We start from the raw sequence: 13079 nt of genomic DNA, 5'->3' as shown, positions 1-13079 counted from the left end.
GATACAAACAGATGGAGAGATATACCAAGTTCTTGGATTGGAAGAATCAACAATGTGAAAATGACTCTACTACCCAAAGCAATCTATAGATTCAATGCAATCCCTATCAAACTACCACTGGCATTTTTCACAGAACTAGAACAAAAAATTTCACAATTTGTATGGAAACACAAAAGACATCGAATAGCCAAAGCAATCTTGAGAACAAAAAACGGAGCTGGAGGAATCAGGCTCCCTGACTTCAGACTATACTACAAAACTGCAGTAATCAAGACAGTATGGTACTGGCACAAAAACAGAAATATAGATCAATGGAACAGGATAGAAAGCCCAGAGATAAACCCACGCACATATGGTCACCTTATCTTTGATAAAGAGGCAAGAATATACAATGGAGAAAACACAGTCTCTTCAATAAGTGGTGCTCAGAAAACTGGACAGCTACATGTAAAAGAATGAAATTAGAACACTCCCTAACACCATATGAAAAAATAAACTCAAAATGGATTAAAGACCTAAATGTAAGGCCAGACACCATCAAACTCTTAGAGGAAAACATAGGCAGAACACTCTATGACATAAATCACAGCAAGATATTTTTTGACCCACCTCCTAGAGAAATGGAAATAAAACCAAAAATAAACAAATGGGACCTAATGAAACTCCAAAGCTTCTTCACAGCAAAGGAAACCATAAACAAGACCAAAGGACAACCCTCAGAATGGGAGAAAATATTTGCAAATGAAGCAACTGACAAAGGATTAATCTCCAAAATTTATAAGCAGCTCATGCAGCTCAATATCAAAAAAACAAACAAACCAATCCAAAAATGGGCAGAAGACCTAAATAGACATTTCTCCAAAGAAGATATACAGATTGCCAAGAAACACATGAAAGAATGCTCAATATCAATAAACATTAGAGAAATGCAAATCAAAACTACAATGAGATATCATCTCACACCGGTCAGAATGGCCATCATCAAAAAATCTACAAACAATAAATGCTGGAGAGGGTGTGGAGAAAAGGGAACCCATGAGAATGTAATGGGAATGTAAATTGATACAGCCACTATGGAGAACAGTATGGAGGGTCCTTAAAAAACTAAAAATAGAATTACTATACAACTTAGCAATCCCACTACTGGGCATATACCCTGAGAAAACCATAATTCAAAAAGACTCATGTACCACAATGTTCATTGCAGCTCTATTTACAATAACCAGGACATGGAAGCAACCTAAGTGTCCATCAACAGATGAATGGATAAAGATGTGGCACATATATACAATGGAATATTACTCAGCCATAAAAAGAAATGAAATTGAGTTATTTGTGGTGACTGGATTGACCTAGAGACTGTCATACAGAGTGAGGTAAGTCAGTAAGACAAAAACAAATACCGTATGCTAACACATATATGGGATCTTAAAAAAAAAATGGTTCTGAAGAACCTAGGGGCAGAACAGGAATAAAGATGCAGACGTAGAGAATGGACTTGAGGACACGGGGAGGGGGAAGGATAAGCTGGGACGAAGTGAGAGAGTGGCATGGACATATATACACTACCAAATGTAAAATAGATAGCTAGTGGGAAGCAGCCTCATAGCACAGGGAGATCAGTTCGGTGCTTTGTGACCACCTAGAGGGGTGGGATAGGGAGGGTGGGAGAGACACGTAAGAGGGAGGAGATATGGGGATATATGTATATATACAGCTGATTCACTTTGTTATAAAGGAGAAACTAACACACCATTGTAAAGCAATTATACTCCAATAAAGATGTTAAAAAAGAAAGCTGGAATACTCTAATCAACAAAATAACATAGTATTAGATTATAATTCAAAGTATTAAATGAATATCAGTGAGTCCATACAGATATAACTAAATAAAAAAATGAGGGATACAAATGTCCTGTACTGAAGAATTACAAATAATTTCTGTAGATATTCTCTGCTGAGGAAGCTAGAACTCAATTAACCTCGTAGCCCACACTCCCCAGCCCCATCACTGAGTACGGGCTGCACTTTAGTGATTTGCTTCAAAGAGCAGAGTTTGAAAGAGGAATGTGGGTAACTTTACAGAAGAGAAACATGGCAAGTACTACCTTGGCCAGGTGACCAAGATTAACATCACTGGCTGTAAGTCATATTGATAGAAGATAACCTTGAAATGATGTGATGAAAATGGCATTTCACCCCTGTACTCTCTGTCCCATAAAACCAATACCTCAGTCTAATCATGAGAAAAACTTCAGAAAAACAGAAATTGAGAAACATTCTATAAAATACCTGACCAATATTCCAGAACTGTCATCAAAAACAAGGAAAGTCTGAGAAAATGTCACACAACAGAGTAGGCAACGGAGACATAGTAACTAAATGTCTATGGAATCCTGGATAGGATCTTGGAAAATAAAAAGGACATCAGGGCAAAGTAGTGAAATCTGAATAAAGTGTGGCCTTTAGTAAATAGTTGTAATAACAATGTTGGTTTCTCCCCTGTGACGTATGTACCATAGTAATGTAAGATGTTAGCAATAAGGGAAACTGGGTGAGGGTTATAGGAACTCTGTACTATCTTCACAACTTTTCTGTAAATCTGAAAGTATTCTAAAATAAAATGTTTATTGAAAAAAAAAAAGGCCAAGTAAAGATGGTGGAGTGAAATCTGAACACAGAAATCTATGTATCCCATCACATACCACTTGAATGGAAGATAAAAATTAATCAAACAGCAAAGGAAGCAGGACATTATGTAATAATTTTTTAAAGTAGGGATAAGGTGGAGAGTGGAAAATGATTTTGAACAGGTTCAACTAACTTCTCTTTTTACACATGAAAATAGGTATTGAGAAGAGACAGTGACCTCACCAAATCCTGGAAATTTTTCATTAATACCACACAGCTTGGAAATAACCTGAGAGACCAATGAGTTGAGTAGACAGACCAGAGAAAAGTAAAGAAAATCTTCCTGCATTACTGAAGAATCTTTACAGAGGAAGCAAGTATCATCAGGGCTGGCCATTTTTTTTTTTTTTTTTTTTTTTTTTACTACACTGGTGGAACAAATAAAGCCCAAAAGAAGTACTTCATGGAATCAGGATATCCACAAGATGAGACAGAGTGAGCCGTCAGAGCAGTGCAAGACACCAAACAAAGTCCTACAAGCAGAGGACAGAACTTCAAACAAAATCAGTATCTAGCCCCAAGGAGGTCTTCCCAACTACTACTCTTACCCCACTGCCTTACAGCAATGAAGAAAAGTGGCCCAGAAGCAATACCTAGCCAAGAATCAGAGGAGAAGACAAATAGGTTTCAAATAATATGAAATGTTTATCATGGAAAATTCACTTGCACTGTATCAGAACAAAGAAAAGTTCTTGACAATTTAAGCATGAGCAAGATGAAAAGAAATGACATGCCAACTATGAATTCACCACAAACACATGACAAAATATCATGCAAATGAGATAAAGATCATAATATAAAAGATAACATAAACCAAGAGAAAGAAGAAAATTGTCCTATCGTGGTTGGCATTCTAGAAAAACATAAGAAGAATATGAATTCAATAAAAGAAGTTCAAAGAGAAGATGCCAAAACAAAAGAGTAGATGAATAGGAAAATTGAAAACTTAAGGATAGACCTGAAACTTATATAATTAAAGAAAGAAAGAAAACTTAAGGGAACATTGAGAATAAATAAACAAACAAAATATTTAATAAATGAACTAGAAAGAACAGGGAATGGGACAGTAACAATTGGAATTACTAACTAAAGGAAAGGCTTAAGAGTATCACAGTGAATGCAGAGAAAAAGACAGGAATTTAAATAATTATGAAGAGATAATAGATAAGGATAAAAGTTCCCTATAAAAATAACTGAAGTCTCTAAAATGGAAAACCTAAAAAACAAATGTAAAATTTCCCTGAAATAAAGGAAGAATCAAATAGTCTTTAGAAAGGCATGCTGTGATTCTAAAAATATTAGATCAACATGAACATACTGATTAAGTTGTTCTACTTCAAGAATAAAGAATCATTCAAGTACCCAGGAAGAAAAAATTAAACCACCTATAAGTGAGGAAAAAAGCAATATGATTGACCTCAGACTTCTTTTCAGCCAAACTCAATGTCAGAAAAGTCAGTAACATTTTTACAGTGTTTAGAATGAAAAAATACTTGAGCCAGGAATTTTATTCATAACCAATTTGAATATAAGGATAACAAACAGCCAGTCTGGAGTATGTCAAAGTAGAGAATAAAGTATTTATAAACCCTTCCTTAAAAAGCTATTTGAGGGCTTCCCTGCTGGTGCAGTGGTTGAGAGTCCGCCTGCCAATGCAGGGGACACGGGTTCGTGCCCCGGTCTGGGAAGATCACACATGCCGCGGAGCGGCTGGGCCCGTGAGCCATGGCCGCTGAGCCTGCGCGTCCTGAGTCTGTGCTCCGCAGCGGGAGAGGCCACAACAGTGAGAGGCCTGCGTACCGCAAAAATAAATAAATAAATAAAATAAAGGTTAAACAAGGGGGGCACTTTGGCTATAGAATCCAATACAGCTTTTACAAATTCTTTAAAAAGTAGAATTCATAAAGAAAAAGAAAAAAAGGAGTTTAAAACTGTTATTTATTTCATAGCTGAGAGTCAAATAATATTGCTTAACTAAAACACTGCACAAAAAATATTGACGAGATTCCAACACCTTAATGTTATTCCATCTCTTAAATTTAGACAGTTCTTTAGGGAATTAATGTATCTTACTGAGAGAAAACACTGCCTGAAGTTCAAAAATTTCTTCAGTTTCACTTCAATTGATTATTACTCTTCAATTCAAGTAACATTTATACAGCATTTGCTACAAGTATTTTTCAATACTTACTAAATCATTTAGTCCTCATAACCACCAATATAAAATAGCCACTATTTCCCTGTTTTGTAGACAAAAAACAGAGTCCCAGAAACTCTGAATAATCTGTCCATGACTGTACAGCTAGGAAGCAAAAGAGTGAAGATTCAAAGACAGGTACCTGCGTCTGGAATCTGTGCTTTTCACCTCTACAATATAATGCCTCTCAAATAAAACACAATGTAGAAAATGAATTAATTTTTATCAAATTAATTCTATGTATGCATCTATTCAACCATCAACCATCTATCCTTCCAGACAGTAGTGTTTATATAAACAAAGAGAAATGTTTGTTATAATGTTTCCCTATTGATAAAGATATTCGGGAGTAGGCAGTGTGGAATTTAGCTAAACTTTTAGATTTATTTTTAGTTGTCAATGAGTTAATGTTTTATAATGAGTCTCTCCATCTACTTTTTGAATAAGCTTTCAAAAAAAAATGAAACCATTAATATAAACAAAAGCCAAATCACATTACCTAGTCCCAACCTGAACGCTACAATATTAATTATTTGATGCTTCTGTCTAATGAACCACCATGGGTTTGTCTTTTTTTTTGTTTGTTTTTTGGCAACGACCTGCAGCTTGTGGGATCTTAGTTCTCCAACCAGGGATCGAACCTGTGCCCCCTGCATAGGAAGTGAGGAGTCCACTGGACCGCCAGGGAGTTTCCCACCACGTTTTTTTTTTTTGTTTTTTTTTTTAAATAAATTTATTTATTTATTTTTGGCTGTGTTGGGTCTTCGTTTCTGTGCGAGGGCTTTCTCTAGTTGCGGCGAGTGGGGGCCACTCTTCATCGCGGTGCGCGGGCCTCTCACTATCGCGGCCTCTCTTGTTGCAGAGCACAGGCTCCAGAAGCGCAGGCTCAGTAGTTGTGGTTCACAGGCCCAGTTGCTCCGTGGCATGTGGGATCTTCCCAGACCAGGGCTCGAACCCGTGACCCCTGCATTAGCAGGCAGATTCTCAACCACTGCACCACCAGGGAAGCCCCCCACCACGTTTTAATTAGTATTTTATTGTGATCCCTCAGAGGCTAGCACCATATTGGGCACAGCAAACATTTGATAAATATATTGAGGGATCAACATAAAAATATTAGATTACTACATTCTATCTATCTTGCAAGTAACATTTCTAGATGCTCTCGGGCCTTTCTACCCAAAGTGGACTCCTTAGATTAGCATCATTTGCATGACCTGGGAGCTTGAAAAAAGGCAGAATCTCAGGCTCCACTCCAGACGTTATCTAACAAGAATCTGCATTTTAACAATATTCCCCAAGTGATTCGAGTACACATTAAAAGTGGAGAAGTAATTCTTTCCAGAGCGTTGTTTCTCTAAGTGCAGTACATTATTTACCTATACCAGAATCACCTGGTTCGCTTGCTAAAAATGTAGATTCTCAGGCTCTACCCTATTTCAGGTGTCAGGTTTCAGTTTAGAACCCACAGCTAAAAGACGTAAAAAGTAGTGGAGAATAGGAATGAGCACAGTAAGCAGAGAGCAGTAAAAGAACCCAGAGCTGAAATAAATCAAGCAGGTGATAATAAGGAGAGGGAAGAAAAGAGGAGTCACAAAGGAAGGTAGAGTAAGGATATCAACAACGGAACTATGAAGAAATAAAGAAAGTAACTGTACTAAGAGTGTTGTGCAGTTCTTTCTTTTTCTTTTTTCTTTTTTTAGTGACTGAAAACGACTAGCATGCCAAAAGTTTTAGAAAAAGACTGTGGGGATATGGAATTTACCACTGTAACATATAAGCATCAGTAACATTTTTAAACATGTAACCACCACATAATTCATGTACTTTATAAATGCTCCTAATGTCATATGTAGTTTTAAATGTGTACATACAGTTTTAGAGACATTTCCATATGCTTGGATCGTGCAATTGCTTCATCTCTCTCCTCATTGGCTAACTGAAGTCGAGACATAATAGCTTCATCACGTTCTCTCTGTGCAAAATACACCTCTTCAACCAGAGCTACCAAAATATATAATTCATAATTAATTAGTGAAAATAAAATAAAAATGCATACTTTTAGCAAAAATAAAAAGCAAAAATTATTTTATTCAACTGAGTTAGCATCAATTAATTTGTTTACTTGAGAAAACATTATCTTTTTAAGCTACTGCAAAATTGAGATACTATTTCATACCCATAAAAGCAAAAATTAAAAGGTCAAATAGTAAAAAATATTGAGCGTGTGAAACAAAGGAAACACTCAAATATACTGCAGATAGGTGTATATGTTTCGACAACCATCTGATGAGCAATTTGGCAATGCTGAAGTTGTGCCTAGTCCATAACCTGGCAAATCTCCTCTTTGGTATGAAGCCTGGAGAAATTCTTGCACATGTACACAAGGAAACATGTATAAAAATGCTTAGGAACAATGTATAAAAATGTTTATTTCAGCATTATATAATAGCAAAAAACTTACAAATAACCCAACTGTCCAATAACTGGAGCAGGAATAAATAAATTACCATACATTAAAAATGGATGCATTTAAATGCAGCATTTAAATGAATTAACTATGGACAAATGGACAAATCTCATAAATGAAAATCTGACAAAAATAGCAAGTTGCAAAATAAAGCAAATCTATTATTCGTGGATAGACACAATTAGTAAAAAATATTAAAATAAACATGGAAATGATAAACACCAAATTCAGGACAGTAGTTACCTCAGTAAGATGATGGAAGGAGAGAAAAGAGGACAGTAAATGGGGGCAGAGTTGTGTTGGTTTAGCACTGAACATCTTCAGGGGCACCATTTATATCAATTATAATACAAATGACATCATGTAAATTTCTGCAGCACTATATAGGGAGCTTTTATGTTACCTGAAATTGTCATTTCTCAAACTTAATTTCTACTTGAAATCTTACATAACTTTAAAAATATCACTGCAATTTTAGACAGAAAGGGGCTCAAATACTTGGATCACTGAACCAAATTTATTTATACTGTCAAACCACAAAATAAACTTAGGAAAGACATTTGAAATGTTCTTTTAGGTCATAAAACACTAAGATTTGTCATAGATTAATACACTGTTAATCAAGATAGTTACTTTTATATTACTTAAATTATAAGTAGTGGAAAAGAAAGAAAACCCTGAGAAAAAAGCAACTGTATCTTTTCCATAATACAGTATAAAATGGAACATGCAATGGCAAAGCAAAAGTCAAAACTACTTCTAAGAAGCTAAGCCTGAGGGAAGATGAATAAATTAATTAATTCATCAAATATTTATCAAGCTCCTGTGGCAGTCATCAATCCAGTTTTAAGGAATATGAATATAGCAGTCTAAGAAGTCCTTGTCATCCTAGAGTATACATTCTCCTACAGGGAAACAAGACAGTAGAGAGTAAAACAGGCCAAAAATTAGGTAGGTAGGTAGGTAGGTATGTAGATAGATTGCTTTGAAGGAAAATACAGCTGTATCAGAGAAAAGAGTGATTTGGTAGATGGGGAATAGGGCAGACTATTTTAGAAAGGGTGGTCAGAAAAGACCTTTTTAAATAAGTGACATTTCAGCACATTCAAATAAAGAGTAACCATATTCATATTTGAAAGTAGACTAAGCTGAAGAAAAACCAGGATAAAGGTCCTAGAAGTATTAGCGATATAACAGCAATATGGCCGGAGCACAGACAGGGTGAGAGTTTTGGGAGATCACACTGTAAGTCACAGCAAGGAATTAAGATCTCATCTAAATATGATGGTAGCCAATGGCGGTTTCTGAGCAAGGAAATGACAGCATCACATTTACGTTTAAAAAGGAATTCTGGCTTCCAGGTGAGAAGTAGTTCATAGGTGGGGCAAACATGGAAGCAAATTCCAGTAGGGAGACTATAGGAGTGGTTCAAGCAAGAGTTCACATCAATAACCCACAAGAATAACCCTTTCCCTGAAACTTTAAGCTACCTAGAAATAAATATCAACTTCTAGAATAGGAACAATGTTTCAGAAGGAGACTCCCAGAGATTAGCATTCAGTATGTGGAAGATGCAGGGATCACCTGCATCAATTTCCAAAAGTTGCAGGTTGGATTGATTGTACATGCCCCTTAACCCAATATTAGATTATTTTAAAAGTCCACATAAGAAACAATGAAATCCTGAATTAAGACAAGGGCAGCACAAAAGAGAAAGAAAATAGATTCAATTCATAACAAAAAGTATGTACCAAATTTCAGAGGAGAGAAAAATAGGACAGGTGACTTCACTAAGGCATCCCTCAACCTATCAAAAGGTAATGTCCATGAAACTCTGGGGTAACCAGGCTACTCTTCTCCTTACTGCTGCCACATAGATTCCAAGGAAAAAAAAAAAGTCTTAGCCCAGCATTCAAGGAAAACTGGAGTCTAGTTCTAGCCTACCTTCCAGCATCATCTACCACCATATTCCCTTTAGGACAGTATTTCACAAAATATAGGATGTGAAACACATTTTTTAATAGTTATGTCACTTTAATGTATATTAGAAAACCATAACTAGCACATCAGACCTATAATTTCTGAGTGGCATTTAATTTAATGTCCAATTAAAATTCAAATTTCTTTAAATTACCCATATTGTTGAGGTAGATGCCAAAAAAGGGTAATTTTCCATTATTTCATTTATTTAAAGTTAATAACAAAAAAGAATGGCCTGGCTATTAAACTTAGGATAATGGTTACTAAATTTTGGAGGTAGTACTAGAAGGGAGGATGAGGAACTTTTCATGATATCTGGTGATATTCTATTGGTAATATTTGGTTTTTTTACATCTGGGTGCTGGTTATATACAAGTGTGTTCACTTTCTGAGATTCATAAAACTGTACAGTTATTTGTGCACTTTTTGGGTACAGACGTTAAAACTAAAAAAAATTCCATTATAATATATATTTATCTAGTTAAAAAGGTGAGATTTTTAAAGAAAAACATTAAGTGAATAACAGGAAAAAAGTTAGCATATATGATAAAATCTTCGAGAGTATATGTTAGGATTAAATTTTAAGCAACACAGCCTTGTCCTTCTGGTCAAGACAGGGTAACAGGATCCAAATTTGTATTCCCACTTAAAACAATTTTTTTTTTTAATGGACAAAACATGCATGGGATGACAGCTTTCAAGTTGATAAGGAAACAAAGACAGTGACCTGAGAGAGGAAAACAAGAGTTGAGTCCTACGACTGGCCCAGCTTAATACACTGAAAGTTTTCTGGACATGGCACAGGAAAGGAAGAATCCAGGAGGAGGCCAGCAGACTCCACAGTTTGAAGAGAGAAGAGTCTAAGGAAAACAAAGCAGCTAGAATTCACAAGACAGACTATCAGAGGAAAAAACAGCTGCAAAGAGAGAAAGCTTTGGAGACATGCAGAGGGTATTCCTCAAGAAATCAGCTGAGGACTGAGCACACACACGTGAGTAAACTACCCATGCAGGGGAAAGAGCCACCTGAAAGTTTCAGAGGCATCAGTGCCCTGAGCTCCACAAAACCAAAAATAGTACGTGTTCCCACTAGCCGGATTGGAAAAACTCATGATTCATGATCTACTACATAGAATACACAGAAGGATCTTGCTTCAGTAGTGGGGATTAATTAAGCCTAGATTAAACACTGCTCTGGTAATAACCTACCTATCTTTAAAGCATGACCCAGAAGTAGTGACCTGTTTCCAAGAAACATAACTATATCTCACTCAGAACAAAGCTCAAAAATATTTTATAAAAATACAAAAATACCAGCTCCCAAAATGGTAAAGTTCATCATGTCTGGTATCCAATTATGAGACATGCAATCAAGCAGCAAAATTAGGACCCATAAAGAAAATTTAATCAGCTAAAACTTATCAACATTTTGTCAACTAATACATAACCTTGTTTCATGTATGTTTCTTTTTAAAAACACCTTAGTTAATATATATTGTTGATTTATTAGCACTGAACTCATGGCCAACAGGACAATAACTCATGCCTGAACAAAGTTTATCCATAACACACAACACAGCCTTCTGTGCTTCAGGAACATTAGACTGCATTTCAGCACGGAGCTGTTTTAAACAGTGCAATCACCAATAGAAGGTACAAAAATGCAATAAATGTAGCACTAAATAAGCTGCAAAAAGGACACTTATTTATGATATAAGAGCTGAAACATAAAAGCAGAGTGTGGCCTTAAGATGATCAGATTGTTTTTCTTTTCTTGGTGTGTCACTTTGGTAATATTGATAGATTTTTAAATGGTAAACCAACCTTGCATTCCACAAAATAAATCACAGTCCCAAATGCAAAACCTAAAATTATAAAAGTTCTGGAGGAAAACCTCTTTGACTTTAGGTAGGCAAAGTTTCCTAACTATAATAATAGCAAAGCATAAAACAATTTTTAAAAATTGGTAAGTAGGACTTCAATTTAATTCAATTAAAAATTTCCACTCTTCAAAAGATGCTAAGAAAATGAAAAGACAAGCCACAGACTGGAAGAAAATAATTGCAAAGCATATATCTGACAAAAAGACTTGTATCTAGAACATAATTTTAAAAACGCTCAAAGCTCAATAATAAGGAAACAAAAAACCCAATTAAAAATTGGGCAAAAAACTTGAACACTTTTTTCAAAGTAGATATATTGATGGTAATAAGCACAAGAAAAGGTGCTCAACAGCTTTAGTCATTACAGAAATGCAAATTAAAACTATGAGATAGCCACCACACACAGCTGACCCTTGAACAACACTGGGGTTAGAGGTGGACCCCCCACCACCTCCTGCAGTCAAAAATCCATGTATAACTTTACAGTTGGTCCTCTGTATCCACAGATGCAGAACCGTTGATCATGTAGTACAGTAGTATGTATTTATTGAAAAAAAAATGTGCATATAAGTGGACTTGTGGAGCTTAAATCGGTTTTGTTCAAGGGTTAACTATACAAACCTATTACAATGACTTATATGAAAGGCTGATTAAAGATGTTGGCAAGGATGTAAAACAACCTGGAACTTTCATACACTGCTGGTGGAATGTAAGACAGTATAATCACATTATGTCAGTTTCTTAAAAAAGTAAACATACACCCACCACAAGATTCAGCTACTCCACTCATAAGTATTTATCCAAGAGAAATTAAAGCATAGAAATTAAAGTATATGTCTAAATACAAAGACTTCAATACAAATATTCATAGCATCTTTATTTATAATAGCCAAAACCCAGAAACACCCCAAATTTTTAGTAACAGATGAATGGTTAAACAAACTATGTAACAAATAGTGCTAGAACAACTGGATTTCTCATGTATAAATCCAAATGTTTTTAATCAACAGTTTACATAAAGTTAAGGAATTCTTGCTATGAACACAGCTTTTGGAAGATCCAGTAGTTTCCAGTACAATTTTCATATATTTTTTAAGGCTGTATCATTACTCCTATGTGGTTGTCTGTGCCACATTATTCTGCTTCTATGTATCAATTCATCATGCTGTTTTGAAAGAAATTTCTGCCCATAATGTAGTACACAGTTTTATTTTCCCCTTCTAGTTGTATACAATCTCCTAGGAAGGATATTCATAACAGCTTAGAGAAAACAACATGATGTATTATGAAGAATATGGGCTTTAATTCAGATCCAAGGTATTGTCACAGTAAAGTTAGGCAACTTGTTTTTTTTATACTTTTCTTAAATTATGTTAGTCACCATTCAGGTGTATAAAATGCACAGAATACCATCAGTTACATTTATTAGGGGAAATTAAATGAGATGATATATAAAAGCTCTTAGTCAAATAAAGTAGATTCTCAACAAACGTTAGTTCCATGCCACCAATACCATCATCACCCTCAATCCACAGACTCACAATTTGGCTTCATTTCCACACACAGTAAAAATGTGATTCTGATTAATTTGGACCATTTATATCTATAGCCATTTCAACATTTCTTGCTTTTTTCATTTTTACCTTTTTCATTGGCATGCAAAAACTACAAATGGGAACTGAAGGAGATATTATTCAGAACACATTCAGAACACTACAGTTTAATGACATAGGTCTGTACAAAATATGATATTCTAAGATATTTTTACATTTTTACATTATAAAATACTTCTAATTTGTGGGTCAGATAGGATGCGCAAAATGATGCTAAACAGTCACCTAGGTACAGATTAACATGTA

The 13079-nt window shown here is 35.3% G+C and overlaps 1 protein-coding gene across 7 annotated transcripts in view; it reads right to left on the bottom strand.

Annotated features, from left to right (window-relative positions):
• Window positions 1-13079, bottom strand: part of MIPOL1 (mirror-image polydactyly 1) — a 318902-nt gene that overhangs the window by 214107 nt on the left and 91716 nt on the right. For all 7 annotated transcript variants that reach the window (XM_082618611.1, XM_082618610.1, XM_082618612.1 and 4 more), the window contains one exon: window positions 6763-6892. In XM_082618611.1, the coding sequence (XP_082474737.1) occupies window positions 6763-6892 (130 nt within the window). The remainder of the gene's footprint in view (window positions 1-6762; window positions 6893-13079) is intronic.

Source organism: Mesoplodon mirus (assembly GCF_964341445.2).
Source record: "Mesoplodon mirus genome assembly, chromosome: 4".
NCBI lineage: Eukaryota > Metazoa > Chordata > Mammalia > Artiodactyla > Ziphiidae > Mesoplodon > Mesoplodon mirus.
Note: the sequence above shows the minus strand (reverse complement) of the source record. Positions and strands in the feature narration are given on the sequence as shown.